At 59.7% G+C, this 27,435-nt stretch overlaps 3 protein-coding genes across 3 annotated transcripts; all 3 read right to left on the minus strand.

The window, feature by feature from the left end:
- Nucleotides 1–287: 287 nt before the first annotated feature.
- On the minus strand, nt 288–8,583 carry FGF5 (fibroblast growth factor 5). The gene is made up of 5 exons (XM_054295477.1): nt 8,494–8,583; nt 7,275–7,615; nt 6,820–7,163; nt 4,602–4,705; nt 288–1,775 (listed from the first exon to the last, which is right to left on the minus strand). Exons 1-5 carry the CDS (start codon nt 8,581–8,583, stop codon nt 1,431–1,433), a joined length of 1,224 nt encoding a protein of 407 aa, XP_054151452.1. The 3' UTR covers nt 288–1,430.
- Nucleotides 8,584–14,172: 5,589 nt separating this feature from the next.
- PRDM8 (PR/SET domain 8) lies at nt 14,173–18,193 on the minus strand. The gene is made up of 4 exons (XM_054295533.1): nt 18,001–18,193; nt 16,404–16,624; nt 15,943–16,174; nt 14,173–15,752 (listed from the first exon to the last, which is right to left on the minus strand). The coding sequence occupies exons 2-4, from the start codon at nt 16,620–16,622 to the stop codon at nt 14,371–14,373; spliced, it is 1,833 nt and encodes a 610-aa protein (XP_054151508.1). The 5' UTR covers nt 16,623–16,624; nt 18,001–18,193; the 3' UTR covers nt 14,173–14,370.
- LOC128950612 (collagen alpha-1(I) chain-like) lies at nt 17,248–18,880 on the minus strand. Its single transcript, XM_054295478.1, has 4 exons — nt 18,857–18,880; nt 18,652–18,814; nt 18,277–18,487; nt 17,248–18,184 (listed from the first exon to the last, which is right to left on the minus strand). The coding sequence occupies exons 1-4, from the start codon at nt 18,878–18,880 to the stop codon at nt 17,248–17,250; spliced, it is 1,335 nt and encodes a 444-aa protein (XP_054151453.1).
- Nucleotides 18,881–27,435: the final 8,555 nt, after the last annotated feature.

Below are 27,435 nucleotides of genomic sequence, written 5' to 3' on the forward strand. Positions count from 1 at the left end.
CCCCGGAGTTGGGATGGCCCAGGGCACAGTTTGGAGGGCACAGCAAAGGGAGCACACCCATCCCTTCAGCTCTGCTCCACCCCATCACCGCTTGTTTTTCCCTTCAGGAGAAGGGAATCAGGCACAGACAAGGCAAGAGATCACACAATCGGGTTATAAAATGAAACACAACAGTTTTATTCCAGCGTCCCCGTCCCATGGAGCACACATGTCCGGCCAGGGGCTGCCAGAGGGATGACAAAGGCAAAGAACCACGATCCCAAAGGACACAGCCATTTGTACCACACTCAGAGGCGGAGGGGAGGCTGATTATTGCTGCCGGACGCTGGCAGGGCTCATGTCCTGAGGGGCTCTGCCAACCTGAGCCCACCTGGGCTCCTAATTAAGGCTTCACCGGTGAGGTTCGATGCTACCAGTGCCTGCACGAACAGCAACACTGCTAAACACCCACTGCAAGCTCCGTGTGCACTGCTACTATCGCGATGGAGAAACAATTCCACATCAGGGCCGCCAGGGTGGGGGAAACGCTCCCCAGGGGACCAGCAGCTGTACCAGCACTTATTGCCACATCGCCACGCTCGCTGAAAAACAAAAACCTTGCTCCCTGCCTCTGCAAATGTATTGAGAGTGATAAAATAAATCAGCAGCAAAAAAGGTTGGACGAAACCGGCGGGCACCTGGGGGCCACAGGCATCCCTATCCCGTGGGGATGCCTGCGGGGGGGCTCCTCCAGGGAGCGGGAATGCCCCGGCACTGGGGCAGAGGTATTTCAAAGCAGGCATCCAAACCGTGCTCAGACGGACAGGAGGAGACTCGCTCCTCCAGCTGTCCAGGGAAGAACGGGAGAGACCGCCAGGGGCGGGCTGCAAGCAGCCACCGCCCCCCGGCCTGCGACCCCCGCAAAATACATCCACACATCCATTATTGCCAACAAAGGATTTGGAGAGCGCCCCGCACCACAGGTAAGGCGGCAAAGTTCGCAGGGCTTGGTCTCTGGGTTTAACCTGTGGAAGGCAAGAGCTGGCTTCCGAGAGAAGGGAGAGGGACAGACCTGGATGCACGGTGCCTGAGGTATGGTCGGAGGAAAAAGTGCAGCAAGAAGGAGATGCGAGAAAAACAAACAAAACCGCTTGGCTCTGAACATCTCTCTCGTGTGAAAATGATTGTCGAAGGAGTCACTAGTGAAAACAAGAAAACATGTTCGCTGTAGAGGTACCTTCCTACTCAGGGTCCCAACAACAGAACGCTCACCCAAGGTCCCGTCCAGTGCTGGAATTCACGGCAGGAATTCTCCTTGGCACGGGGATGGCGCCCGGTCCGTGCGGTGAAGAGACGAGGCCGATGCCGGCCCGGGAGGCTCCCGGTGTCCATGTGCGGAGGGAGACACGGGTCCCCGCGGCGGGGTCACCCCCGAGCTGCCCCGTGCGGCCCTACCCGAAGCGGAACTTGAGCCGGTACCGGGCGGGCCCGGGGCTCCTGCGCGGCGGGGCCGGGGCGGGCCGGGCCTTGGGCGGCGGCGGCGGCTTCTTGTCGGGCAGGGCCACGGTGAAGGCGAGCTCGGGGGGCTGCGGGTGCCCGAAGCGGGGCAGGAAGTGCGTGGAGACGTGCTGGGGCCGGGCGCGGGGGCTGCAGCCGCGCTTGGCCTTGCCGCGCTTGTTGAGCGCCACGTACCACGGGCGGCCCGAGCGGGGGCTGCGGTGCACGGCCGAGGCGTAGGTGTTGTAGCTGTTCTCCTGGAAGCGCTCTCGGAAATGGCAGTCCACCGTGAAGCGAGCCTGCGGGGGGGACACACGGGGGACACCGCTCGCAAGGGCCGGGGGCAGCTGTGACCCAGCCCCAGAGCTCCCGGGCTGGACTGCCCCCCCAAAGCCGGCCCGAGGGAGTGGCTGGAAACACGGAACACCGGGCACCTGACTGGAAAACCCCCGGTAGAGGTACTCCAGGAGCTGCTTGGCACCCAGGTTTGGGCTTTCCTGGGGAAAAACATCCCAAAGGCAAAGAGCAGAGCCCAGCACTGCACCTGTGTGCCCACAGCCCTGAAATCCCCGTCTGTAGCACCTGGCAGCCCCTCTCAAATGCTCTGCCAGACTTTAACCTGGTGGTGAGCACCGTGCCCGGTGCCCCAAGGGTTTCCCCAGCTCCATTCCACAGCAACACCTCCAAACCACAGACATGGAAGAGATGCTGAGCTCTGCAGCTCCCAAACCGGCCACCCAGAGCAACATCCAACCCCCAGCAGTGCTTTGTAAGCACAAGGAAAGTGTTCAAAAGCCCAGATTTAACCCAAGAAGCTGAGCCTTACAGCACAAGTGACAGAGCCCACCGCCTGCCACACTCATTTTGCCTCATAGCACCTGGATTTATGCCTTATTCAGCTTGCTGATCCCAAGGGACACCACCTCTGTGACTCATTTCTGCTCTCCCCATCTTCCATACACCCTCCCTGCTGTCTGCCCCATGCACAGGCCTCCACCTTCCCCAGCAAGGCTTTGCTGACCCTTGGTCTCCCTGCAGCCCCAGTGCTCAGGCAGGACGTCCCACATGCCTGGGAAGCACATCAGCAGCTGCCTCACCACGATCCTGTCAGACTTGCCCACCTCCTGGCCTCTCAGCTCATCACTGCAGCGCTCCAGCCTGGAAAACCCACTTTTTTCCCCACACAGGGCAGGGGAAGCAGCCACAGCACATGGCTGGCATTGGAGTTGCTCTGCAGAGCTCCAGAGCTGACCTGGAGTCAATTAAATTTCCAAACCCAGTTGAGCAGAGATTTGCCCCAGCCAGGAATGCAGCTTGGTGGCAGCTCCTGGGAAAAGAGAATTACCTGGACAAATCTGGCCCCCCGGGGTCCATGCTGGACAGGCACACAACCCCTCCCACCCTCTCCGTGCTAAAAATGGCCAAACAGGAGAGCGAGGGTTTACCAACGAGGAAAAAGCCATCTGTGCACACAACTGATAATTGCCGGGATAACTGTCATCTTCCGAAGCTGGCGCCTCTAAAAATGAACCACTCGGTAATTTAATTAAGCTGGCATGAAAAAAAAAGAAAAGAAAGAGGAGGAGGAGGAGGAGAGCGCCTGTGAAACACCGAGCTGGGATGGAGCACAGCCCGAGAGCAAGTTTTGGAGGAGCCCAGATTCCTGCAGGAATGAGTTTTGCCTGCGGTTCAGCGCGGAGCCCCCGGCCTGACTCCCATATCAAGGCTCTGCCCTGAGTGACGGGCACAGGACGTGCTTTGTGCTGCTCAGCACTCATTAGGCCATGAAATAACCCCCGTCCTGCCAGCACAGCAAAGAACAACAGATGCTGGGTTTGCATTATTGGCATTGTTCAGCCCAGCAATCTCGAGACATTTGGGTCAAGTTTCTACAATTCTGCAGCTCTCACCCGAGCGGGGCACCGCATGTCCTCACCCCTGCCCTGACCCTCCGACTGAGGTCCCTCTCCGGCCCTGCCCTTTGTGTGTCAACAATTAACCGTGCCCCAACGAGGCTTGATTTAATTTCTTCCTGTGCCAGGGCATAAATCAAGGCTGCAGCTCAGATAAGAGGCCATTGTACACCAGAGGGGAAGGCTCTGGAGGGTCCAGCAATCTCCTCTCCATCCTTTCCCTCTCCTCCTGCTCTGCCCCTCTGCTCTCACCTCATGTTTTTTCCTCCAAAGAACCATTCCCCTTCTCCCTTAGATCCCATTCATGCTCCTAGGTGATTTCTTAAAAGAAGCAAGCACAGGCTCACCTAAGCATCAGTAGGCTGTAGGAGCAACACACCAGAAAGGCTTAAGGGAGAGAGAGGTGAGTTCAGAAATCCCCCTGGAGGTGATCTGAGGCCTCGGGCAGCGCAGGCACATCCGTGACATCCGCCCTGGCACCGGGAGGTTTGTCTCAGAGCTGCGGGGTGGGTAACAGCCTTTTCCTTTTCCCCAGCCCTCAGCCCTGGCCGGGCTCCCTGGGAAGCACCCTCAGGGATGAAATGCTGCCTTACAAATGCCCCTACATGCACACACACCTTTCAGAGGCACCCACTTGGGTGCAAGCACAGGGGCTCACTGTATTTGCCTAAACGGTCCCTGGAGCTGACAGCAAGAAACAGGGAAGCAGCATCCCGAGGTTGGAACCAGCAGCGAAATAAGCTTATGGATTCCTCCGACAGAGAGAGCTGGGAAAAGCATCATGAGACCTGCAGGAAACCTCAGCCTTCAGGCCAACACCCTGCAGAGGAAGGTGACCGGGATTCTCCCACCCTGGCCCTCACCTGCCCCAATTCCCGGTGGCCAAGGGCAGAGCCAGCCCGAGCCGCGGCGCTGCCGGCGCCACGCGTGCTGCCCGCCGGGAGGAGACATTTGGCCAAACCCTTCTGCGCGATCTGCGGCAGCTAAAAATAACCCGGCCGCGCTCGGGGAGCCGGCTCTGCTGATGCACACCGCGCTCCGCACACGGTAAAGCCCCGAGCAGGAAGGTGGGCTCGGGGGGCTGCGGCTCCACCTGTCCCCTCCGTGTCTGGTGGCGCCGGTGCCGCCGCGCCGGCACTTGGGAGGTGTCACAGAGCCTTTAAAATGCACCACACATGCTGGTAGGGGGGGAGGGAGGGGGGGTTTACTTACACTTGCATGGAGTTTTCCTTTTTTTGACATCGCTAAAAATTTGTTGCTGAAAACTCCTCGTATTCCTACAATCCCCTGAGACACAGCAAATATTTCCAAAATACCTAGGATGACAGAAATCCCAGAATAAATCACAGTTCTTTCCACATCGGCGTGACAGAGAAAAAAATAAATACCACTTAGTCTGACAGGTTTGCATTTCCTCTCCCACGTCCCTGCTCCTTCCTCAGCTGCCTGGCTCCACCCAACTCCTGCTCCATCCCTCTGCCTCCATCTACTATGGGATGGATATGAGCTGCTGGCTGGGACTTGGAGGGTTTTTTAAAGCTCCATTTTGGGGCACAATTCCTGGCTGGGCTGTGGTAGAACAAGTTCACCCCTGGGGAAACCACCTACACCAGCCTGCTGAGATCAGAGCTGCCCATGCCATGGACGCTGCACTCGGGAAGTCTGGGTCCCACAAGCCAGCTGGGACTGGAGGCACCCTCACAGGCCAGCCATGGAAATAATGCGACTTTTCTGAGCGTGATGAGGGCTCTGGCCCCTGATGGGGCACGCAGGACCTGCAGTTCATCCGACACAGGAACTGCAGCCTCCGAGCATCCCACAGCAGCAGCACCCACACAGCACCTCCCCGGGTGGTGTGGGGTAACTCGGGCACAGGGCCGGGTGCCCCCCAAGCCCTGCCAGCTGGGGGACACCAGCACGTCCCCAGAGCACCCCTCGCACCCCAAGGAGCCGGCACTGCTGCCCCGCTGCAGCCCCAGGGGCTCCGTGGCCGCGGCCCCAGAGGGAGGAGCCCGCAGAGCATCTCGTCCGGCCCCACAGGGCTGTGGGATTAACGTGGTGCCGGGAGCCGCCGCGAAGCCACGCTAAATCCCCCAAGGCTGGGTGTCGGATCACGGCTTCCCACGTTTATTTTAAGGAGGAAGAACATCCCCCTGAGGCGCCCCAGTCCCAGCACCAAGGGCCTGGGGCACTTTGGGGGGGTTACAAGCTGCCACACCCCACATGCCACAGGCCATGGGGCTCAGCAGCCCCACTGGAGCAGGGCAAGCCCCTTGTCAAACACCTGCCTGTCCCCAAGGGCACCCCAAACCCTCCTGCCCTTTGGGGGTGGCCCTGCTGCCATGGCAGACATGCTCCTGTTTGTTGGGGTTGCCCAGGGTCAAGCCCCATTTCCCAGAGGCCAAAGCCCGGGTTTCCCTGCCAAAAGCCATCCTCTTCCTCCCGAGGGCCTCCTGAGTGCCACAGCCCGGCACTGCCTCCTTGTCACCGGCTGGGGCTGGCTCTGCTCCCACGTGCGGAGCTGGTGTCCCTGTGGCCTTTCCGGGGGGGATAGCTCAGCTTAAGGAGGAAGGAACTGCACATAATTCAGGTCTCTGCAGGACAGCTGTAGCACCAAACCTCTGCCAGCCCTTCCAAACCCGTGTCTCCCCAAACAGCCATGGAGCGAGGGCCCCTTTTCCTATCCATCCCCTAAACTCCTCCAGGCCACGTGTCCTGCTGTGCCCACCAAACACTGAGCAGGGCTCCTGGGCTCCCGGCATTCCTGCCCAGGGGCTGCTCTCCCTCCTGGAGCCGGTGCAGTCTGGGCCCCAAATCCTTCGGTCCTGGGCAGATGTGGTGGCTGCTGCGTGAGTGCTCCCGACAGCTGAGCCACTGCCAGGGTCACCTCGGGCCCGAGCCCCCGGGCTCCTGGAGGGATTTTTCATCCCCACCTGCCATTTCATTCCCTCCAGCAGGATATCATGGCAACTCCGACCAGAGGATAAGCCGTGAGTTAGCACAGCTTTCTCTCGGGGGAACGTCAGCCTCAGTCCTATTTTTAAACTGAATATATCCTATCGCTGTGCTGGGAGAATGAGAATGCAGTGAGAGGGATGGAAAAGTCCCACTGGAAAAGGGGCAGCATCTCCTTCTCCCCCAGGTGCCTGGAGTGGCAGCGCAGCCCTCAGGCTCTCACACCATCCCCTCGGGCTGGGCAAACCCCAGGGTGGTACTTCCCTGAGGAACACGGGCATCTCCCACGTATCCCACAGAGCACAGCCCCCCCAGCACCCCTAACGCCCCTTCCCGGGCCCGCCGGGGCTGCAGCTCACCCCAGGCGAGGGCGACAGGAGCGAGGGGCTCTGATAGCCCCGCGGGGATGGGAAGCCCGCAAGAACGGGGATGCTGAGCCCCGGTAGCCCCCCTAGAGCTCCCGTTCCCCACTCACTGAGCGGACTCGCGTCGTGGGCGCCGTCCACGCGGCCGTCGGGGTGCAGCTGGAGGTGGAAGCCGATGCCCACCCGGCAGTACAGCCGGCCCCGCCGCCGATCCGGGCGGCTCCGCGGGAAGCGGCTCGGCCCCGCCGCCGCCGCCGGGGAGGAGGAAGAGGAGGAGGAGGAGGAAGACGCGGGGGCGTTGCGGCCCCGCTGCGCCCCGCCGGGCACCTGCTCTCGCCGGGCGCGGGCGGGCAAGGCGAGGAGGAGGAGGAGGAGGAGGAAGGACGGGCTCATGCTGCCGGCGGGCGGGAGGAGGGAGGGAGGCAGGGCGCCGCATCCCGCTCCGCTCCGAGCCCTGGAGGGGGGGACCGAGCACGGGGGGAGCCGGGCCGCCCCTCCCCGCTATTTATAACCGGGCGGCGGCCCCGCACCTGTGCCCGGCCCCACGCCCCCCCTCCCCCCCCGCCCATCCCCGCGGCAGATGCGGGGCTCGGGGTGCATCTCCCTGGGAATTAACTTGTCCTCCTGGCCGGGACGAGGCCGCGGGGCTGCAGGACCCTGGGGACAGGCTCGGGTTGCAGCCCCCTGCCCGGGGTTCGGGGGGTGACACGGCAGCTGCACGGCCAGCCCAGCCGTGGGCAGGGGGCTCGGGGCAGCCCCCGAACCTCCAAGGCGCTCTCCCTCACTCACGGGGCCCCTCTCGGCCCTCGGGGATAACGGGGGGGGCCCATCACGACCCCCCAATGGCATCTCACGGCCTGCAGAGAAGTGGTGGCGGCCCTTATCAATCCACAACGTCCTCCTCGGCTGCCAGGCAAAGGGTACACAGCCCCAGCCTCCCGCCACCGTCAGGGCGACAGCACACGTGTCCGGTGTCCCCCAGCACCATGGGCCGAGCTCCTCCCCAAAACACAAACACACCGACAGCACAGCATCGCCGCGCAGGAGGAGACCCCGCAGCAACAGCCCATCCATCCTCCTGGCACAGCTCCGCATGGATTAGGCTTTCCTCAGCTCCTAGGGCCGCTCCACGTCCTCAAAGCCACTGGAGAAACCTCACCTGGCCCAAAGCCAACAGGGCCGGACACGCCCTGCCCAGCCCAGCCCGCAGCCCCCGCTCCCCCCTGTGTGCCCTCAGCGCTGCCCCAGCCGGGGCTGTGCCCCACACCCCGCCAGGAGCTGCCCCTCGGCCTGCCCAGGGGTGCTCCGGCGGGAGGGCTCGTCCAGGCAGGGATCAGGTTCGGCAGGAAGGAGGCAGAGCCGGTGGCACGCCGGAGGGTGACCTCCGCCTCCCGAGGAAGCTGAAGGTCGGGGGCACACGGAGGGAGGGACACGGGCTTGAGGAGCTGCATCCAGCCTGGGTGACACCTGGCACAGGCTGGTGCGAGCAGATGATCTCACAGCATTGCTGCCATTTCAAACCATTTCTCAGCAGATATCTATATCCACAGAGCTATATGCACAGGCGTTATATATAGACATGTATACATAGACTGCCCTATATATAGATGCACATACCTGCAGGAAGGTCAGGGCACTCAGACCTTGTTTACTTCTCCCAGCTGTAGGGGTTAGCCTGGCAAAAGCCATGACTTCCACTTACCCACCTCCTCTTGAATTACACGCACATGCTAATTCCCAATCCAGATCCATGAGAAGGATGAGGAGCTGCAGGACTTCCTCACCTCTCGAGTGGTGTTTGTGTGAGACTTCCTGTAGCAGCACAGCTGAGGAGAGAAGGCCACCTTGCTCCAGGAGGATTTCCTCTTGGGCATCTTGGTGTGAAGGCTGCAGCTGGTACAGGATCATGGTAGCAAAATCCCTGTTCTCCATCTGAGGCAGCAGAAACCACTTCTGCTCCTGAAAGTAAAAAGTGGATTCAAAAATGTTCACAGTTGCCATCCTGGGGATGAGCGGGCACAGCAGCAGCCCAGGAGCAGAAAGGAGGCACCTGCATGCCCAGGCCAGGGATACTCACCTTGAGAAACTTCTGTGGCCAGAGGTTCACCAGCAAGTCCAGCCCCCTCAGCTTCCACCCGATTGTGCACCCTCACAGTTTCCAACAGCACTCCTGGCACCATCCTGGCTGCCAGGCAGCCTCTGCTCATTCACACTGCTGTTATTGCCCCCCTGAAGAATTCCCAGACAACTCAAACCTTTGAGGGGGGGTGGCCACCAAGAAGTCACACCAGCCAGGTGTGCTTGCCCAGGCTGATCCCCAAGACCTGCTTTTGGAAGGATCTCCGCTGCAGTGAACATTCCTGACCCTTTCTGGGGGGTGGGCAGTGAGGCAGCAGAGCCCTTGGGGCTTCACTGATTGTCTGCACTCCTCTTTTCTTTGTGGTGGAATGGGACAGCTTCAGGACAGCATCCCCTTCTCTGGGGACTCCCTTGTGCCCCTCAGAGCAACACCCAACCACCCTCACTGTGGAGAAGAGACTGTCACAAGTCCCCATAGCACAAGGTGTGTTTTCATCCTCACTGTGACACTTCAGAGCTCACAACAGCGCTGTGTGGTTCTGGGTGCTTCTCAATTCTTCCCCTGCCCAACAGACCCGTTTCAAACACTCCAGGCACTCCTGTAGCACAGTTCAAAAAAAACCCCAAAGAACACCAACATAACAACAAACCAAACACGAGGTTTAAACCTAAATAAATAAGCAGACGTAATAGTGAACTTCCCAGAGCAATTGTGTGTAATCGCCTTTGGCAGCAGCAACCCTCACTCACACACACCAGCAGCTTCAGAAGCCTAATGCTGATGTTATGTTATTTAAATTATTCAGGGCTCGGTTACAGAGGAAACTCAGCAAATGGGGAGGCAAAGCTGTGTTTCAAGTGTAAAATTCCCCGACTGAAGATGAGAAGGACTCTTCTGAGCCTGTTTGATCTGCTGCAGAGCACCGGGCCTGCGAGCTGCACCGCAGGAGCGCTCCCCCCTCCCCATGTCAGCCTGGTACTGCTAAATTGCCACTTAAAAATATGCCAGGCAAAGCATGGGGAGACATGAGACCGGCCAGCAGAGCCTGGAAACAAAACCCCTGCAACGAGGATGTGCCTGAAGGAGACTCATGACTGTCAAAGGCGGGTGGCTGGTCCCCAGGTCCCCCTGCACATCCCTCTGGAAGTGTCCCCTCTCCTGAAACACGGAGAACCGCAGCTGAGTCAGGAGCTTTGCAGAACCAAACACTCCACCAGGAGGAGGTGCATTAAAAAAGGGTAATTTAATTAGGATGATCGTCCAAACCTGTTACCAGGAGGGAGGGCGTGCATTAGAACAGGTGAATTCAATTGAGATGATTGCCCTCCTCTTACGTAATTAGGATGATTATTACCTTCAGGTGGTGGGGAAAGCACAGGTGCAAGTGGTTAACATGCCCCACGGGCACGAATGTCACCGAGATCACTCAGAAGCCACCTCACAAGCCACCAGGATAAGGATAGAAAAGAATTCTAACTAGTGAAAAGCACTATGTCTTTAAATAAAGCTCAGAGCACTCAGGCATTCCATCATTCTGCAGGACAGCAGCGTATCTCACAGAAACATCGCCCCCTGCGTTTTCGTTTTTGTTTGTCTTTTTTCTAAGCACACCATCAACACGTTCTGTACTGGGCCGGGTCTTTCCCCACTCCAAATCTGCCCTTAGCAGCAGGGAAAGCAGAGAAGGAATACCGTACAGTTCATGGAATTTTCAAACAAGGAAACCGCTTCAGCCTTTCCTAGACACCCACAGCTGAACAAAGTGTTTTCCAGAGCTCGGTGTTGCAGTGAAATCCTAGCAGCTGATTTTCCAAACGTAACCAGTGAGAGCTTAGCTGGAGATGGGCACTGCACACAGAGGAGCTCGGCCTCCTCACAGCAGTGGCAGCAGATGTCTGTCTGTCCGGCACGCCGCTCGGCACCTTCACACACAGCACAAAACCCAACACACAGATTTTGGGGTGGCCTCTGCAGGCTGGCTGTGAGGATGCTCAGGGGTTAGGAGAGCCTCGCCTGTGCACCTCTCTCCAGACCTAAGGGACACAATCCACATGACATTCTGCACAGCCCGTGCCCACACTGGCTGGCGAGCAGTTCAGGTGCCCAGTGCTAATCCATTCCCAAACCTACCCAGGCACAGCTCCTGCTGGCTCGGGCAGGAGGGGATCAGGCCCCCCAGGCAGGCAGCTAGCTCCAGCTCCAGCCCAAAGTGCGCAGACTGTGGGTCTGCTGCCCGTGGCTGCCTTCAAACAGAAACCTCTGTGGGTGCAAAGCTGCCTTCTGCTCTCCAGGAACAGCACTGATATCAGGATTTGTTGAATTATTACCACTGTTGTGATTTGCAGCGTGGCCCAGCTACAGGGAAGATGGAGCAGTCTAAGGGCTACAGGGCACAGGGAAGGGGCTCCCCAAATCTGAAGGCTGCTCATCCTTACTCCTGGCTCCTACTTGCTGTTCCTCTGCAGCACATCAAAGATGCCCCTTGTGAGTGGGTTTCAGAGGCAAATGCATCTGTGGGCTCTGGCAGAGGCTTATAGGGGCAGCTCTCTCCCAGAGAAATGCCCAGGCGATGCCCCAGAAGGGAATTTTCTGGGCTGTGATGTCGGGTGAGGACCCTGCATGGGGGAAAGCCAGCTGGTGCCACAGCCCAGCCAGCTTCTGTGCTGTGCAGAGACACAGCACAGCATCAACTGCGGACAGGGAAAGACATTTAAAGAAAAAAAACAAAGAAAAAATGAAAAGAAAAAAATTCTCTTCCTGTTTCCCAAGCAGCAGAAATGATGACAAAGGAGCAGTATGTGGCAATCGTACCCTTGCTGACCTGAGGAGAGCCAGCATGGCTCTGGGGAACGAGGAACGTGCTGTGGCCAAGCCCTGATCCCAAAAAGCCCAAGGGGAACCCTCTCCATACAACACCCGACTCTTCAGGATCATGGGCACTGCCTGCCCTTATTACAGCACGTTCTGCTTGTGCAGGAAGCATCAGCTGGAGTTTGATTTATCACTTTGGAGTTCGATATCCGATTTCACCAAAACAAAGTCTTGGATTAAATTCCCTAGCCTGTAGATTTTTGTGCTTTTAGACAGAAACAGCGTGAGCTTTGTGTGGCAGTAACAATGCAGGCACCTGCTGCACCACGTGTGCCCTGTCTAACAGTGCTTTTAGGGGGCTGACTGCAACCCCGGATCCAACGCCAGTGGGAGAAGTCCTGGGGTTTAGCAGAGTGCCTTCTGAGAGAGTCCCAAGGAACGCACAGAAGGCACGGTGCTGCAGGAGGCTGCCAGGGCAGGGGCACAGCACACCACACGGCTGTGAACAGCCATACAATGTTTGGGGTAGATGGAGGAGGCTGTGAAACCTGCGGGTGTGTGCTGGGTTCCCGAGTGCGCCTTCGTGCAGGGGCAGCACCATCCCTCCAGCAGCAGCACCCGGACAAGCGCAGGGAGCCAGGCAGAGCATAACCAGCACCGCCGCTGAGAACCTCCCCGGCTGCGGGAGGGAGCCGGCCCCGAAGCCGGCCCGGGGCAGCCGGAGAGGCGAAGCTGCGGCGGCAGAGGAGCCCTGCGCACCATCCCCGGGGGAAGGAGCCCGCCGGGGCCCGGAGCACAGCCGCTAGCCCCGCGGCTGCCCCGCTAGGTGGCGGTGCCCACCCGCCGCTGCCGCCCCCGGCATCCCCGCAGCCCGCCCGCATCCCCCGGAGCCCGGGGGAGCATCCCGGGGAACCCTCAAAAGCGGGACGCGCAGGGGTGGCACCGCTTCTTAGGGAAAATCCACGGGATAATCAGTGTCTCGCCCCCCCAATTAACGGCGGCAGGTGAGGCTTTGTGTATTCCAGAGGCAAGGAATGAGAGCAGGGGGCCGCTCCGGATCCCGGCGTGGCTTGGGGGTTATTGGTACCGGGGTGCTGGAGTCAGCGCTCTGAGAGAGCGAGCAACACCAGCGGGAAGCTGCATCACGGGTACCCCGTGCAACCCCAAACCCCACGGCCGCCGACGCCGGTGGCACCTGGACCCCATTGATGTGACACTGTGGGCTCCAGCTTTGCACAGCTCCGGCTTTGGGGTATTTTCCCTACCAGTGACCTGGCACAGCGTCGGTGCGGGGGTGACGGCAGCCTGTGTGTGGAAATGGGTTTCCTGCACATCCCCGGGCTGTGCGTGCCCCGGTGCCCCCCCGTGCCCCCCAGAGCGGGGCTGGTACTGAACGCACCCGCCGCAGGCTGTGCACCCCTGCCCGGGAGCGTCCCCCTTGTCTTGGCCCTCCCGGGTGCCCCTGGCTGCGATGCCATCACCCCGGTAATGCACCAGGACAGAGGGGACCCACCCCTGGCCCCTTCAAGCGCTCCCTACCCCACGACACTGCGGGCTGGGGGCTCCCCTGGGTCCTGTCACCCCAGACAACCTCCGGGCCGCCTCCGTGGCTGTGCCCACCCTGCGAGCCCGCGACCACCCACAGCCGTGGCAAGGGTCGGGGGCAATACGGGCTGCTGGAAGAGGGGAGGTGGGAAAATAGCAAAACACAGAAAGACAGAAATAAAAAGAAAGGTAAAATGAAAGAAAATAAAGACAACCCAAAAGACGAAGGGGAGAGGAATGGAAGGGAAAGACAGAATGAAGGAGAGAGATAAAGGCTGAATAAAATGCCGGACGAAAGCAAAGACGCACAGAGGAAGGACGGACACATGTCGGAGGGGCCGAAGGGAGGGAGGCAGGGGAGCGGGGAAGGAGAGCACAGAGAACAGGCGGCGTGGTCGGGCTTTCCTGCCCTTCCCTGCGGCCCGATGGGGACCCCATTGCCACCCCTTCGCCACCCCTTCGTCACCGCCCACTCCCCCGCATCGATTAACGTCCAGGTGCTTTGAAGAAAATAAAGTCATTTATTGTCAAAGCATCCAACATACCCGGATAAACTATAAAGTTTAATAAATCTTTTTTTGTTGTTTTTTTTTTTTTTGTCCAGAGGGGCGAGGAAAAAAAAAAGACAAACCAAAACTCAAACCCAAACGGGAAAGGGAAGGTAAACACGGAACTACCGAGACTCCATTCCACGGGCACCAGTGACACTCGGGGGGAAGGGGCGCGGGCGGCGGGGCCGGACGGGGGTAGCGCCCGGTGCATGCAGGACCCCGGCCCGCCGCCCGCCGGCCCCGCCGCGCTCCCCTCGCCCTTAGCTTCATATCCAAAATAAAAATTTACCCTGACATAGAATTATTATTACATCTAAACCATAAGTGCTTAATAATTTAAGTAGAAACGTATGACAAATGCATCAATATGTTGCAATATATGACATTTTAAAAAATGTATTTTTTAAGTAATTTTTTTTCTTTTTCCCGGTGATTCTCTTTTCTCTCTCTCTCTCTCTCTCTTTTGTTTTTTTTTTTTTTTTTCTCTTTTACCTTCATTTTTCTGCTTCTTCTTCTTCACCTTCTCATCCTTCTCACCCGCTGCCCTCCCCGCCCCTCCCCGGACTGTGGAAACGCGTGCATCGAAGGGGAAGGGTGGGAGAGGCGGGCGGCGCGGGTGTCCCCGGCGCGGGGGTCCCGGGCGTGTTCCCGGGGCCGGGACGGGGGTGTCCCCGCTAGTTGTGGGAGGTCATGTGGCGGGAGAGGTGGTGGCGCTCGCGGAAGGACTCGTTGCAGATGGGGCACTTGAGCTTCTCCTCGCGGCGGCGCTTGACGAGGGGCTCCAGCGCGTACTCCTTCTTGTGGTGGGAGCGCATGTGGTAGACCAGGTCCGAGGTCATGCGGAAGGACGCGTTGCACTTGGCGCACCAGTTCTGAGCCGGCAGGCACAGCGAGGTGAACGACGGCGGCAGCAGCGTCAGCGCCGACGGCAGCTGCAGCTGCAGCGGCCCCGCCGCCGCCGCCGCCACCGCCGCCGCCGCCGAGCTCTTGGGCCAGAAGGCCGTGGTGTAGAGGAAGGGGCTTTGCTTGGGCAGCCCCCCGCCGCCGCCGCCGCCGCCCGCCGCCTCCCCGCCGCCCGGCAGCTTGGCGGCCAGCGCCTCGGCGGCGTACAGGCGGGCGGGGGCGGCGGCGCCGTCGGGGCAGGGCTCGCCCAGCCCGCCCAGCTTGGGACCCAGCACCAGCGGCGGGACGTGCGGGAAGGAGCGGGCGGGCTGCGAGAAGGCGCTTTTCCTCTCGTCGGCGCCGCCGCCGCCGCCGGGCCCGCCGGGGCCGGCCCCGAGCTGCGGCACCGTGCTAAAGGCGCTCCCCCGCGCCGGGCTGCCGCCGTCCAGGCGGGCGGCCAGCGGACCCCCCGCGCCGCCGCGGGGGCACAGCCCCGGCTCCGCGCCGCCCGCTCCCGGCGAGCCGCGCTCCGGGCCCTCTTCGGGGCCGCCGTCGGGCTCGGGGCCGCGGGCCGCCTTCTTCACCTCCACGAAGGCGCTGCGCTTGGCCTCGCCGGTCTCCGGGCTGGGCGGCGCGAAGAGGCGCCCGCCCTCCTCCAGCCCGCAGTAGGAGCCGGCGGCGCGGTACTGCTGCTGCGGGGCGCAGCCCGGCTCCTCCTTGGGCGCCGCCGGCAGCCCTGGCCGCTCCGCCGGGAAGCGGCCCCGCGCCGCGCCGGGCCCGCGCTCCTCCTCCTCGGGGAAGCGCCGCTTCGCCTTCCCGGCCGCCGCCTCAGGGCCGCCCTCGGGCGGCGCCGGCCGCCCCGGGGAGCCGGCGCGCCCGCCGCGGGAGTTCTCCAGCTCCCGCGCCAGGTTGTGGAAGTCCGTGGAGGGCTTGGTGCTGGCGGCAGGGCCGCCGTCGGGCCCGGGGAAGGGGTGGTGCGGAGGCCCGCCGGGCTTCCCGAACTTGCCGGGCTCCTGCTCCTTGCCGGCGCCGTCCTTGGCGGCGGCGGCCTCGGCGGCGGGGCCGATGTCGGGGCCGTGCAGCCTCTTGGGGCAGCGGAACCGGAGGTGTGCGGCGAAGGGCAGTTCGAACTGGAAGCGCTGGCTGCACTCGGGGCAGGCGAAGGGCGGCGAGCCTGCGTCGGGTGAGCACGATAGACAGACACAGAGAGAGAGGGAGAGAAACACACCGTTAGCCGGAGCCACCGACGGGATGTTCGCCGAGAGTTTGGGAATCAGGAGCGGGGGATCCCAAAGCCCTCCACCGCCTCCCGATTCCCCCCGGCCGCAGGGATCCCCCTCCTTCCTCCCGCCCGGGGCACCCACCGTTGGTGCGGGCGGGGGCCCGGGCCGGGCCGAGCAGCAGCAGCTCGGTGAGCTCCTTGCCGTACCACACCAGCAGCTCCTCGTCCTTGGCGATGCGGCGCAGGGAGCGATAAAATAGCTGCCCGCTCTTGATGTAGGCCTCCAGGTTCTGCTCCTCCCGCTCCCTCGCCGACTGCACCAGCCGCAGCCACATCAGCCCCTCCGACGAGCCGTTGGCCGCCGACGTGTCCACCTGAAAACCCGCGGTAATCAATCCACCGGACCGAAAGACAGACCGACCCACGGACCGACAGCACGGGGCCAGGCAGCAGTAGGAGCGGCGGCTGCGGCGCGGCTCTGCCCTCGGGGACAGCCTCCCGGCGCCGGGGGCTCCCCGGGCCGACCTGCGCTCCGCGGCGGGGACGCGTGCGGGCACCGGCCGGTGTGGCGAGCGGCTGGGCTCGGGGACGAGCGGCTCTTACCCGGAATATGTAGGGGACGGTGCGCTTGTCGGTGGACTTGAGGGCGATAAAGGCGATGCTGTCATACAGGGACGTGTGGCTCAGGACGCAGGGGCCGAAGATGGCATTTTCCGGGATGTCGCAGGTGGTGTAAACACTGGTAAAAATGTCAGTCAAGCACTGCTGGACCGTCTTGGCATCCCCGTCCCATATTCCCCGCTGGACGCCGGCGTCCTCCATCCCTGCGGGCGGAGAGAGGGGCAGAGAGGGGCCCCGTTACCGCAGCGTGTCCCGCTCAGCGGTACACCGGGATGCCCCGGAAAACAAAATAAAATCGACTTGAATTAATAAATAAAACATTACGATAAAACCTCCAAAATTATTTTTTAAAATTAGATAGAAAGATAGAAAGACAAAAAAAAGCAGGCCTGCAGTTTCTCCGGTTTGAAAAAAATTTAAAGCAGGCTCGGAGCTGCGAGCAGAGGCGGGATGCGGGGACTCTGCCGCGCCGATTTATTTTTTTTTTAGATATCGCGGCGGAGCTGGTTCTGAGCAGGGACCCGGGAATCCCACCGGCCATGTCCTGTCCCGAGCGGGCGCCGGGTCTCCCTCGTGCAATCCCCGGCGCCGGGCCGGGCTGCGGGCTACGCCGGGGGAGCGGGTGGGTTCCAGCGGCTTGTCATTGTCGCCGATTGCGTGTCAGCTCACCTCCCGCTCCGCGCGACAAGGGGAACGTATGGCTGCTCATTATCATAATCCAGCACTTTCCCTCCGAGACTTTAATTAAAAGCAGCAAGCAGAGGTAATTATTTTTACCTCGACACGCTTATTTATGGAGCAGGGTGAGAGCCCCGGCTGCCGCGCGTTACGAGGGGAGGGATGCGGGCGGCGGGCAGCTGGCGGGGCGCGGGCAGCGGGCAGGGTGCGGGGCCGGCGGCGCCGCTGAGGCCGGGGAGGGAGCATCGCGCCCGGCTGCGGTGCCCTCGCCCTTCCCGACCAGATTAGCGCACGGCTGCCTCCCCCCGCCCCATCTGCCATCGAAATCCGTCATTTGGGGCTGGCTCGGGAAAAGACCGGTGCTCCTCCCGGTGCGCCTGCTGACGGCTGCCGCCGCTCGCACCGGGCAGGGCTCCGCCGAGCCGCCGCTCCCCTCGCGATTTCGGGGTACGACCCGCACCGCCGGGAACTTCACCCCCTCCCAGAGCGGCGGCGGGGGTCCCGGCCCCTCCCCGGGAACGGAGGCCGGGGGGGAAGGCGCTCCGGCCGCCTCCCCGGCGCCCTCCCCGTTCCGCCGCTGCCCGGCGCATCCCTTCCCCGAAGGAACGATTTCGCCAAACGAAACCACCGGCGGCGAGGGGCCCCCGCCGAACTTTCCTCCCGGCGGCGGCGAGCCCCTTACGGCTCCCCACGGGGCCGCATCTCCCCGGCTCCCCGGGCCGCCCCCGGCCCCCCGGCGCTGCCTCCCCCCGGCCGCCCTTTGTCCGGGCCGGGCGGCGCCGGGGCCGCTCCCGGAGGCTCCCCCGCCGGTCCCCGCAGCCCGGGCAGGCCCGCCGGCAGCACGGCCATCCCCGGCATTGTTCCCGCTCCGGGGCGGCGGGGCCCCTCCGCCGGTACTCACCAGGGACGGTGGGGATAATCCTCGCCCCGACAGTGGCACAAAGGCGGCTTCGGGCTGGCTGCCTCGGGCTCTCAGCGCCGCTCCATGCCGGGCCGGGCCGTGCGGGCGGCGGAGCGGGAGGCGCGCGGTGCAGACGGACCCGGTGCAGTGAGGGGCTGGCACGCAGACACACACTTTTTGTTTGCTGCACATAATCTGCCCAATGACGCGTGACAGCCCACGTCCCTCCCGTTAACCCCTTCGGGGCTGCCCGCTCGCCGCCCGCCCGCCCCTCACCTGGACCTGCCGCCACCGGGCACCACCGGGGAAGGGGGTGGGAAACGCGGGGCGCCTTCCCCCACCGACCTTCTGCCGGGGCAGGGAGCGTGTTTGGGGCCGCGGCTCCGCTTCGGCCCGGCGGGGATGCGGGGCGGGGAGCGGGGGTGCCCGACGGCCGCTCCGCCCGGCGCCGGGATCCCGGCGACGCCTTCCCGCCCTGTCCCCGCACCTGCCAGGTAGGGGCAATCGGACACGCAGGAAAAAAACCTCCTCGGCGGGACGGAGCCGAGTGGGGATGCCCGTGCCCGGCTCCGCGGAGTGGAGCGGCCCTCCTGCGCTGCCGGCGGCCGGCGAAGGCCCGGCGTGCGGAGAAGCGGCACCGGGCAGCCCCACGCTCCCCGCCGGAGCGGGGCAGGGGCAGCCCCGGCCGGAGCCCCCCGCCCATTCCGAGCCGCTCCGGGGCGGGGGGCGGCCACGGGCTCTCCCCCTGCACACGCGGGGCTCCCGCGTTCACCGACACGCGCGCAGCTTCGGGGAACAGAGAGGCGCGGATGCTCTGTGCCGAAATAAGGGGTTTATCGCGTGGAACAGTGTTTACCGGTCCCTCCCTGATCGTCGTCATTTCAGACACAAAACAGATTAAAAAAAGAAAAAGAATAATTAAAAATAGAATTTGAAACCCCTTAAACTAAAAAAAAAAATAAAAGAGAGAGAGAGAGAGAGAGAGAGACAAAGCGTTTTCCAGGGGCGGACAGAGCGGGGTTTGCAGAGAGTGGGCTGATGTTTGGCTTTCAAATTCACTTATCCTCCACATAATTACGATTTTCCTTGCATTAGGATTAAAGGCTGCATATAATATGCTTTCAACATTTATCTTATTAATTCGACAAAACGCAGCGTCTCCTAAAAGGGAGATTCTCATAACATTAAAAATATGGGAGTCTAAAAATTTGGATGTCAATTCCTGCTTCAAATGTGGTGTTGGTTTTTTTTTTTCCCTATTCCTGTTTCTTTTTCCTTTTTTTTTTTTCGTCAGTGCTGCAGCTCTCGCTGTAAGATATAAATTGTCCGAATGACTGTCATTAGTGGGGGGAAAGAAAACCTACGCGCTGATTTTATTCGCGAGAATTTTAAGGGACACCACAGCACATATACGATCTCGAAATCGCTTCGGCGTGATCCAAGCCACCGAAATTCCCTGGGACTGGAAAGGACGGCGCAGGAATTTCCGAGCTTTTATCCAGTCTCTGATGCCACTCTAAAAGGGGATCCCAGGGAACAGCGTCCTTCGACCTGCAGAACGGCTTTGGGACGGCCGCGGGCTCTTTCTTTTGGAGTTTCTGCTGGGGGGTGCGCCCACCGCAAACCCCGCAAAGCCTGGCGCCGGCGGCGCTCTCCCGGCCTCCTGGAAATGCCTCACCGGGATTTCTGGGGGACACGGGGCAGGTGCGCCGGGCCCGATCCTGTCCCCGCCGCGCTGCCAGCGAGCGCGGTGTCACCCAGCGGGGCCGTGCGATCGCTGCCCGCCGCCGCCCGGCTGCCGCACGCTCCTACCTATCTCGGTCCATCCATGTATTTCCTATTCGCTTGTTTTTCCAGAAAATCTCTTGCGGAGGGCCAGGGACCACCCGGGCTGAGGAGTTCCGGCCGCTTTCCCAGGGACCCCCGCAGCCGGCAAACCCCCGCCACTCCCCGCCCTCCAAAAGCACAGCCCTGCTCGGCCGAGCCCCTCTCGACGGCACCAGCTCGGCAGGACGAGCTCTCGGGCGAGGGGAGCCCCAGGAGCAGCGGACAAGCCCGGGACCCGAGCTCACAAGGGGCTGGGCTGGCCAAATCCCTGCAGAAGCCAGGGTGGGGACCTGGTGGAGATTCAGGTGGCTGCAGGGCTGGCAGAGTGGGGATGCCTGGATGCTTGGACACCGTTATCACTAACCACCGTGATAACCCTCTTCTGCCCGCAATGAGTTAGTGTGGGGACGGCTGCAAGGGACAGAGAACCTGCTCCCAGGAGTGTCAGTCTTTTCTTTCCTCCCTGACCTTCACGCAGGAAGGGGAGAGGAGAGGGACCAGGAAAGGCTGCTCAACCTGTGCTCAGAAACACTCCCGCATCCTTTGGGAAACACTGCCTGAGTCGTGGCATGCGCCAGGCCTACGGGTGTGTGGTTACTCCCGTGAGGAGACACACAGCTGAGAGTCAGCTCCCAGGTGACTGCAATAAAATCACTCATAAAATAAAATCACTGAGAGAACACACGAGTTCCCAGAGGCACACAAGTCCAGCCACACTCAGTCCTGCGGGGCCAGGGCACTGTGAGGAGGGGGCACAAAAGGATGCTCTGAACTGCCCTGCTACCCTCTCTGCCTGCTGCTGCCAGGGGCAGGGCCAGCTGTGGTCCCCAGAAGGTGCACACCAGGTGGAATGAAAAATCCACTTAAAACGAAATGTGGAGCCGCAAGCTTTCCTGGTGCCTGGAGAAACGCAGCCAGAACGGTTCCCTTCCCTGGAGACAGACAGGCCTCTGTAGTGGAAATAAATCAGTGCCTCAGCTGAATGACTGAAACCATCCTTTCTGCTTGTCACCAGGCTCATGGATGGCGCCTTTCCTGGGGAAGCCCTGTGCTGGGGTGCCAGAGACATCCCATCATGCTACAGACACGGGGCACAGAGAGGAGGGGCGCTTCCCCCACTGCTCATTCTGCATGGGGAGCCCACTGGGAGTCCTCAGACCCACATCCAGATGAATGTTTGCCTATCTCCAGGTCCCTGCCAGGGCTGAGGCACACCACCAGTGCTCTCTCTTGTTTCCAGCCCAGCTCCCAAACACACCTGAGGATGCCTGTCCCTTCCTATTCCCTCTGACCCTTCAGCCCCACCTCACTGGTTCTGGATCCCCGGATCAGGTCACTGTAATGCCACAAATCCCTAAAAAGGGCCAGATACCACCTTTAGCTGTGGTTCACCCCAAGGAGCCAATGCTCCTGCTCCCCAGGAAGCTGACATACTTTCCCTACCTGCCTTCTCATGGTTCAGATACACCACAGGCATCTTGGCTCTTTCTTCATCCCTAATTGTGCCTGAACTTCCCTTCTACTTTCTTCTGAGCAAACACAGAGTCTGGTTAGAAATATTAATTTGCATATTCACCAAAGAGTCACAGGAATTCTTTTTATTACCTATAACCTTAGACCACTGAACATAATACAGGTGGCTGGTTAAACGGTTGATACATAGCCCTCTATCACTGCTGACTTTCTATTTCAGAATTATTTTTCTCGGGCTTTCTGCTTCTCCTTCTTTCTTGGCCTGACAGCAGCATCAAGGTTTAAAACCTGGAAATCTTTTCACCTAGCTTCACCTTCCTTTAAACATTTAACAGCCTGACAGAAGACATGATTGGCTACGAAGGACAGAAAAGGGAGAGAAATGGAAGAAGGGGAATCCCTGCAGGACTGAAATCTGCCTCTGCCTCCTGTACGCCCTTGGGCCTTTCTGTCCCTGTGTGCCACCAGCACGCCCCATGCTGGGACCGACGTGGGGTGGGGCAGTGCTGGGCTCCGTCTCCTCGGGACACCTGAGCTCAGAGTGGTGGGCTGCACGTCTTTTTGGTGGCCACAGGAGTTCTCTGCTGCCGGTCCGTGAGGACGTCACTCACAGCTCCCCGCCGGACCCTGGGTGGCCGCTGAGTTCCGCACGGCAGGAGCTGAGTGCCCAGCATATTCCCTCAGGTGGATAATCCTCCTGCAGGGATGGCCTCTCCCCTCCTGCTGCTGCCCGGGGGCTCTGGAGGCCTTGGCCTCTGCAGCGAGTGACAGTCCCTAAAGTTAGGAAAGGTTTGCTAAAGCCTGGCGCAGAGGGGGTGGGGAGAGCAGTGAAAGGACAGACAGACGGGGCGGGGGGGAGGGAAAAAAATAAAGATGCAGAGGATTTCAGCTCCAGCTCTGCTGCAGCAACTTGACGTGGGGTGTGTGAAGGAGCCTGAAACTTAAAAAGATTTATTTTCTCTAGTCATAAATCTCATCCCGTTGTTCCTCTGACCAACCAAGCATGATAAAGTCCTTTTCCATAAAGTATTCAGTATTAAAGCCACAAAGCTCACCCAATCAGTAGCCATCTGCTTCTCCCATAACTGCTGCTCCAGAAGCAGGGAAAAGCAGCCAGAAGAGAAAGGGCACCACTGTTACGGCTCTGGGACAAATGAGGAGGCACTGAATAGCAGCCGAAACCTTTGGTTTGCCTTGTATATCTGTATCTATAGAGACAGAGGAAGAAAGGAAGCATTATATTGATACAACAATTGTAAAACAAAAAAAGGAAGAGGCATCTAAAGGGCAATACAGCGGGCATCAGAGGGCCCCGCGGGGAGGGATGCTCGCAGATTCATATAAACCTTTAATTGCTTTGCAATTGAAAGATAAAGAGGCCGAGAAAACAAAACAAAACAAAACAAAAAAAAAAAAGGAAAAAACAACAAAAAAAAAACCACCAAAAAACCGGAGAGAGTGGCAAAGCGACCCGTGTTACACGGTGCATCGGCGGCTGAGCTCTGGCAGCCAGCGAGCCGGAGCATTGCTGACTGGGGTACGGTATTGGCGGGACCGACCCCCATTACGCTCTCCCCGGCCACGCCGCACTGAACTTGGCTTGCAGCCGGCTGGGAGGGAACAACCCCGAGGCGCCCCCCCGGAGCTCCCCGTGATGCAGGACACGTCCCGCAGCCGCCCCAGCCTTCCCTGGAGGGTGTTTGAGGGGACCCCTCTCACGGCACCGCCGGCCGCGCTGCTCCTGGGAGCACAGAAAAAGCCGGCAACGATGTCACCCCAAAAAAGAGTCGGGGAGGTGCGAGGCTGGCGGACCGGAGAGGGGGTGCAGAAGCCTGGGGGTGCTGCGGGAGCACCGGGCCGGCAGCGCCCACCCGAGAGCGGCCCCCGCCCCTTCCCGCGCCGCCGCCCGCCGGGCAAGCAGCGGGTTAATGACCGAGTCAGGTCATTAACAGATTTACGTCCCCTGAGAGCCGGGGCTTCGACCCGGGACCCCACCGCACGCTCTGGGGAGGGGACTTCGCCCCCGCCCCGCGGGGACTCGGGCAGGGACCCACGGCCACGGGCCGGGATTAGCGGCGGCGGGCCGGGATTAGCGGCCGCCCGCTCTGCTGCCGCTCTCCGGAATTACGCCGGGATTAGGAGGCGGCCCCGTCCCCACTCCCGCGCCGGGCGGGGCGAGCGGAAGTCCCGGAAACTCGGAGGGCCTCGGGGCGCCCGGGGGGCCGGTCTCTCCCCCTGGCCCCACGCTGCGGCCGGCGAATGCTGCTTCCCTCCGATGGAGGGCAGGAGAGGAAAGACGAAGCCCGGGATGCTGCCGGCGGCGAGATGCAGGTGCCAGGCACCTGCCCGCAGCCATCCCAGCTCCCGGGGGGCACTGAGCCCCCTGCTCGGTTCCCCATCTTGAGACCCGGCGGGAGGGCCCAGCAGGAGCCGGGGCTGGAAGCACAGGGAACCAAAAGAAAAGGTGGTGGGTTTTAAGACTGCCTGGCACAGGAGTGAAAGCGACACAAATAGGATTTACGCACCGATAAAACCAGGGTGGAGGGCCGGGAGACGCGGCTGTGCCTCCCTCCCCTCTGCAGGTTTTGTTTCTCTCGCAGAGCACGAGAAGGACCAAACACCACGTTGAAGGCACAAGTCGCTCCCTGGCTTTTCCCGAGCACTGTCGTGTCCAGCAGCCCTGTATTATGTCAAAAATCTGGCATGGCTGGCAGTGGCACATCTGCTAGGTGTGGATGACATTCATTAGCCAAGGTTCTCTGCTAAACGGCCTGCCAGAGTCTCAGCAGCACTGCCCAATGCCAATCACTCGTCTGCTGCCAGCTCAAAGGCAATCCTGCTTCAGGGATGGCTCCTTTCCATGCTGGCAGGAGAAACAGAGGAAACAATGCATTTAGATGTTTGGGATATGAGCAAGGTTGCACATGGGAGCAGCAAGCAGATGTAGCAGGAGAGGAGATGAAGTTGTGAAGTGTCATTCAATAATTGCAGCACAAGGGATATGTGCTGGTGAGCTGAGGTTTGGGAGGGGAAAGCGTTAACCCCTTTACAAACCACAAGGCAGACAGTGGTGGGCGCTTTTTGGAAAGGAAGCATAATGAGGCTAATGCAGCAAATGGCCTGCTTGTGCTCACGGACTACACACACAACAACGCAGGGGGATCGGTGCCAGGCCAGCCGGGAAAACCGCCCAGGCCAGGGGAGGGAGCTGCACCGATCTGCTCGGGGGCAGCCTGGCTCAGATGTGCTGCCCCTCTGGGGGCCTACCTGCTGCAGCCCAGACAGCCACCCTGCTCGTGATGGAGTGGTCTCAGTGCTGGCCCTGACAGCTTGGTTCACAGCCCAAAGGGGCAGCTGCACACCCAGGGCAGGCTGGGCACTCCCCGCCCTGCACTGCAAGAGATGTGGGGACCAGAGGTGGAAGGAAGGAGCATCTGCTTGGCACTACTACAAACATCACTCTCTGGGAAGAGAGGCTCCATTTTCCTCTGCTCAGAAGCTCTGGGAAGGTACTTGTTCCTACAAAGGAATTAAAACACCTCAATCAGAGATAGATGTAAAGACGTCAATCTTCCCTGTTTATTAATTGAACAAATTTACAACCACATAATGAAGCTTGATTTTGAGCCACTATGTGCTTTCCAGGGAGCCTCGGAGGCAACCTCAAATAGATGATCAGTGAAAGCTCCCCTCAGCCCTGTTTTCCCATTCTGACTTCTATTTCTGTCCACATCCACTCAGGTAGTGGTTCATCAAGTGTGTGAGATGCTACTTACCTACACACACAGCTTTCACCTCACAGATAATTCCTGTGACAGCCTCAGTTTCTTATGTGTTCCAATACTTCTGCTTGCACCGTGAAAGGCCATTGGCACCTTGCAGCGCCCTTCATGCTGCTCTCAGCCAGGCAGGGAATCACAGGCTTCCCCTCCCCAGCGCCAGCCTCTCTGCCATTACCTGTGCTATTAAATGCCCACGCACAACAAGAGCCCTCCCAGGTCAGCACAAGTGATCCATGGTGGAGCCCATCTCTGACACCACACGCGCTCTTCCCACAGGCAGCGGCTTGCCCGGCATCCTGTGCCTGGCCATCTGTGGCACAGCTCAGCTGTGAGCCCTTTCCTTCTGCTCTCGCCTCCCCAGGAAGTCGTTCTGCTCCGGCTGCATTCTGGACTCAGCCTCATCCACCTTCTGTTTCTGTGCTGGGTTTGTCTCTGTTCTGGTTAGCTGGTCAGCCTCAACCAAGGAATGTCTGCACATTGTAAGAGATTTCCCCAGTTTCCTACTTTTGGTGGTTTAATGCTCGCTGCACCACATACACCCCAACACCCTTCTGGCAGAGGCAGTGTGAACCCCATAAGCCCCCATCCTCAGACACTAGAACTGTGTGGCTGCATAAGCAGGAGTCACATCAAGAGACAGAGACACGATGCTTCTACCTCCTGTCCAAACATTATACCTTCGTTTAAATACTCGAGTAATCCCACTGGATCTACTCCGGTGCTTAAAGCTAAGCCTATTAAGTGTTCACAGGGCGGTCTGCACACAGAGGAGCCAGGAGAAAAGGGAAAGGGGAGAGTGAGGTGCTGCTCTGGCAGGGAGCCATGGTGCCAAGAAACACCTCTCTGCTCTCCTTTTCCTCAGGCTTACCTTCTCCTCTAGCTACTCCCGACAGCCCCAGCACTGGGCTCCCCTCAGTGTTCAGCTGATGTGAGTGCGAGATGAAGCCGGCTGGGGGGGGGAGAAATTGCTTTAAAAACTTGTCAAAACAAAAGCCTGCATTCATTTTTTAATGCCAGCTTGGGCTCTGCGGTCACAGTGTTGGAAGCTATATTTTGTTTTGCTTTCAGGACGCTTTTCGTCAATCTCATTGTGCTCATCATCATTATTTTCAGACAATGATACAGGAGAGAGAGCAGTTATCCCCTCTCCTACAAGGAGGGCTCTAGGAAAGCACTCATGCACAGGGTTTCCTTTGCTCTCCGAGGATTTCAAGCACATACTTAGATTTAAGCCTGAGTGCTACTTTTTGTTAACAGGGAGCACCTCTTAGAAACAGGACTTGATTCAAAACCTGCACATCCACGGAGCTCTGGCTCTTGACTCTGCTTCAAGCACTGCAAAACCTCCTGCCTTGGCCGCACAAAGCCCCGTCCCACCCTTTGATGCCTTTCTTGGCACGTGCACATTCTAATTCCCGACACCACCCTTTCTTCCCCTTTTCTTAGCCGGCTTTTCTCTGGGCACAATGCATTATGTTTTCCTGTATGTACTACTCCATACTGCTTGCACAATGTTTTGCATGATCTAATATTCTTTGTTCAAAACTGCAAGAAAATCTAAATAAAGACTATAGCGTGTCGCATCAGTATAGGCATCAGCTAACGTTTTCCACGGCATATGGTACTTCAGAAGCCATATGTACCACTGTTTAGTGATTCTGGCAAAGAGGCGCAGAATGGTGAAATCCAACTGCCAGGATTTCTGAAAACAAATATGTAAATGCTCCAGTGCTTTTGTTATTCATAACATACCTCTAACACAGCACATACAATATGCTGTTCATTCTGTAACGAGTATACTACTAAACTATATTTGCTTCCGTTCTCGTTTTAAAAGATTTTTTCCTTCTGTATACGATTCCCCCATCCTCTCTATCAAAATCCATCTAAGCTGCAATTCAGAAAAGGCGTTTTATCTATTTTGAAGCACACACTATGGGGAAGATTTTGTACCTACGCAAGGGTCTCGCATCAGAACAAAGACAGACGTTATCTCTGCAGCCTGACTAGTGGAATGAAAGCAAGGCAGGGAAGTGCACTTAAGCAGATCAGCTGCATGGAGCAAAGCTTGTTCAGCCAGGAATAACATCCCTGGGAACACGGGTGGGTTGGCACTGCTCAGGGGCTACTGCAAAGCAAGCGGGCGGACAAAGCTTTTGTGAACAGGCCCTCAGAAACAATAGTTGGGGTGGAAAGAGAGAATTCCAGACACGTGGTCCAAGGTGGATGGCAGCTCTGCCAAACTCTGACCTGGGCTGGGATCGGTCCTGGTGAGCCAGGGCTCAGACAAAGGGGATGGTCCATGGTAGCAGCTGTTCCCACAACGGCTGGCAGCACCAACACCGAGGTGGCG

This window comes from Melozone crissalis, unplaced genomic scaffold, assembly GCF_028551555.1.
Source record: "Melozone crissalis strain CALT ecotype California unplaced genomic scaffold, PUWL_Pcris_2 ptg000006l_1, whole genome shotgun sequence".
Classification (NCBI taxonomy): Eukaryota; Metazoa; Chordata; class Aves; order Passeriformes; family Passerellidae; genus Melozone; species Melozone crissalis.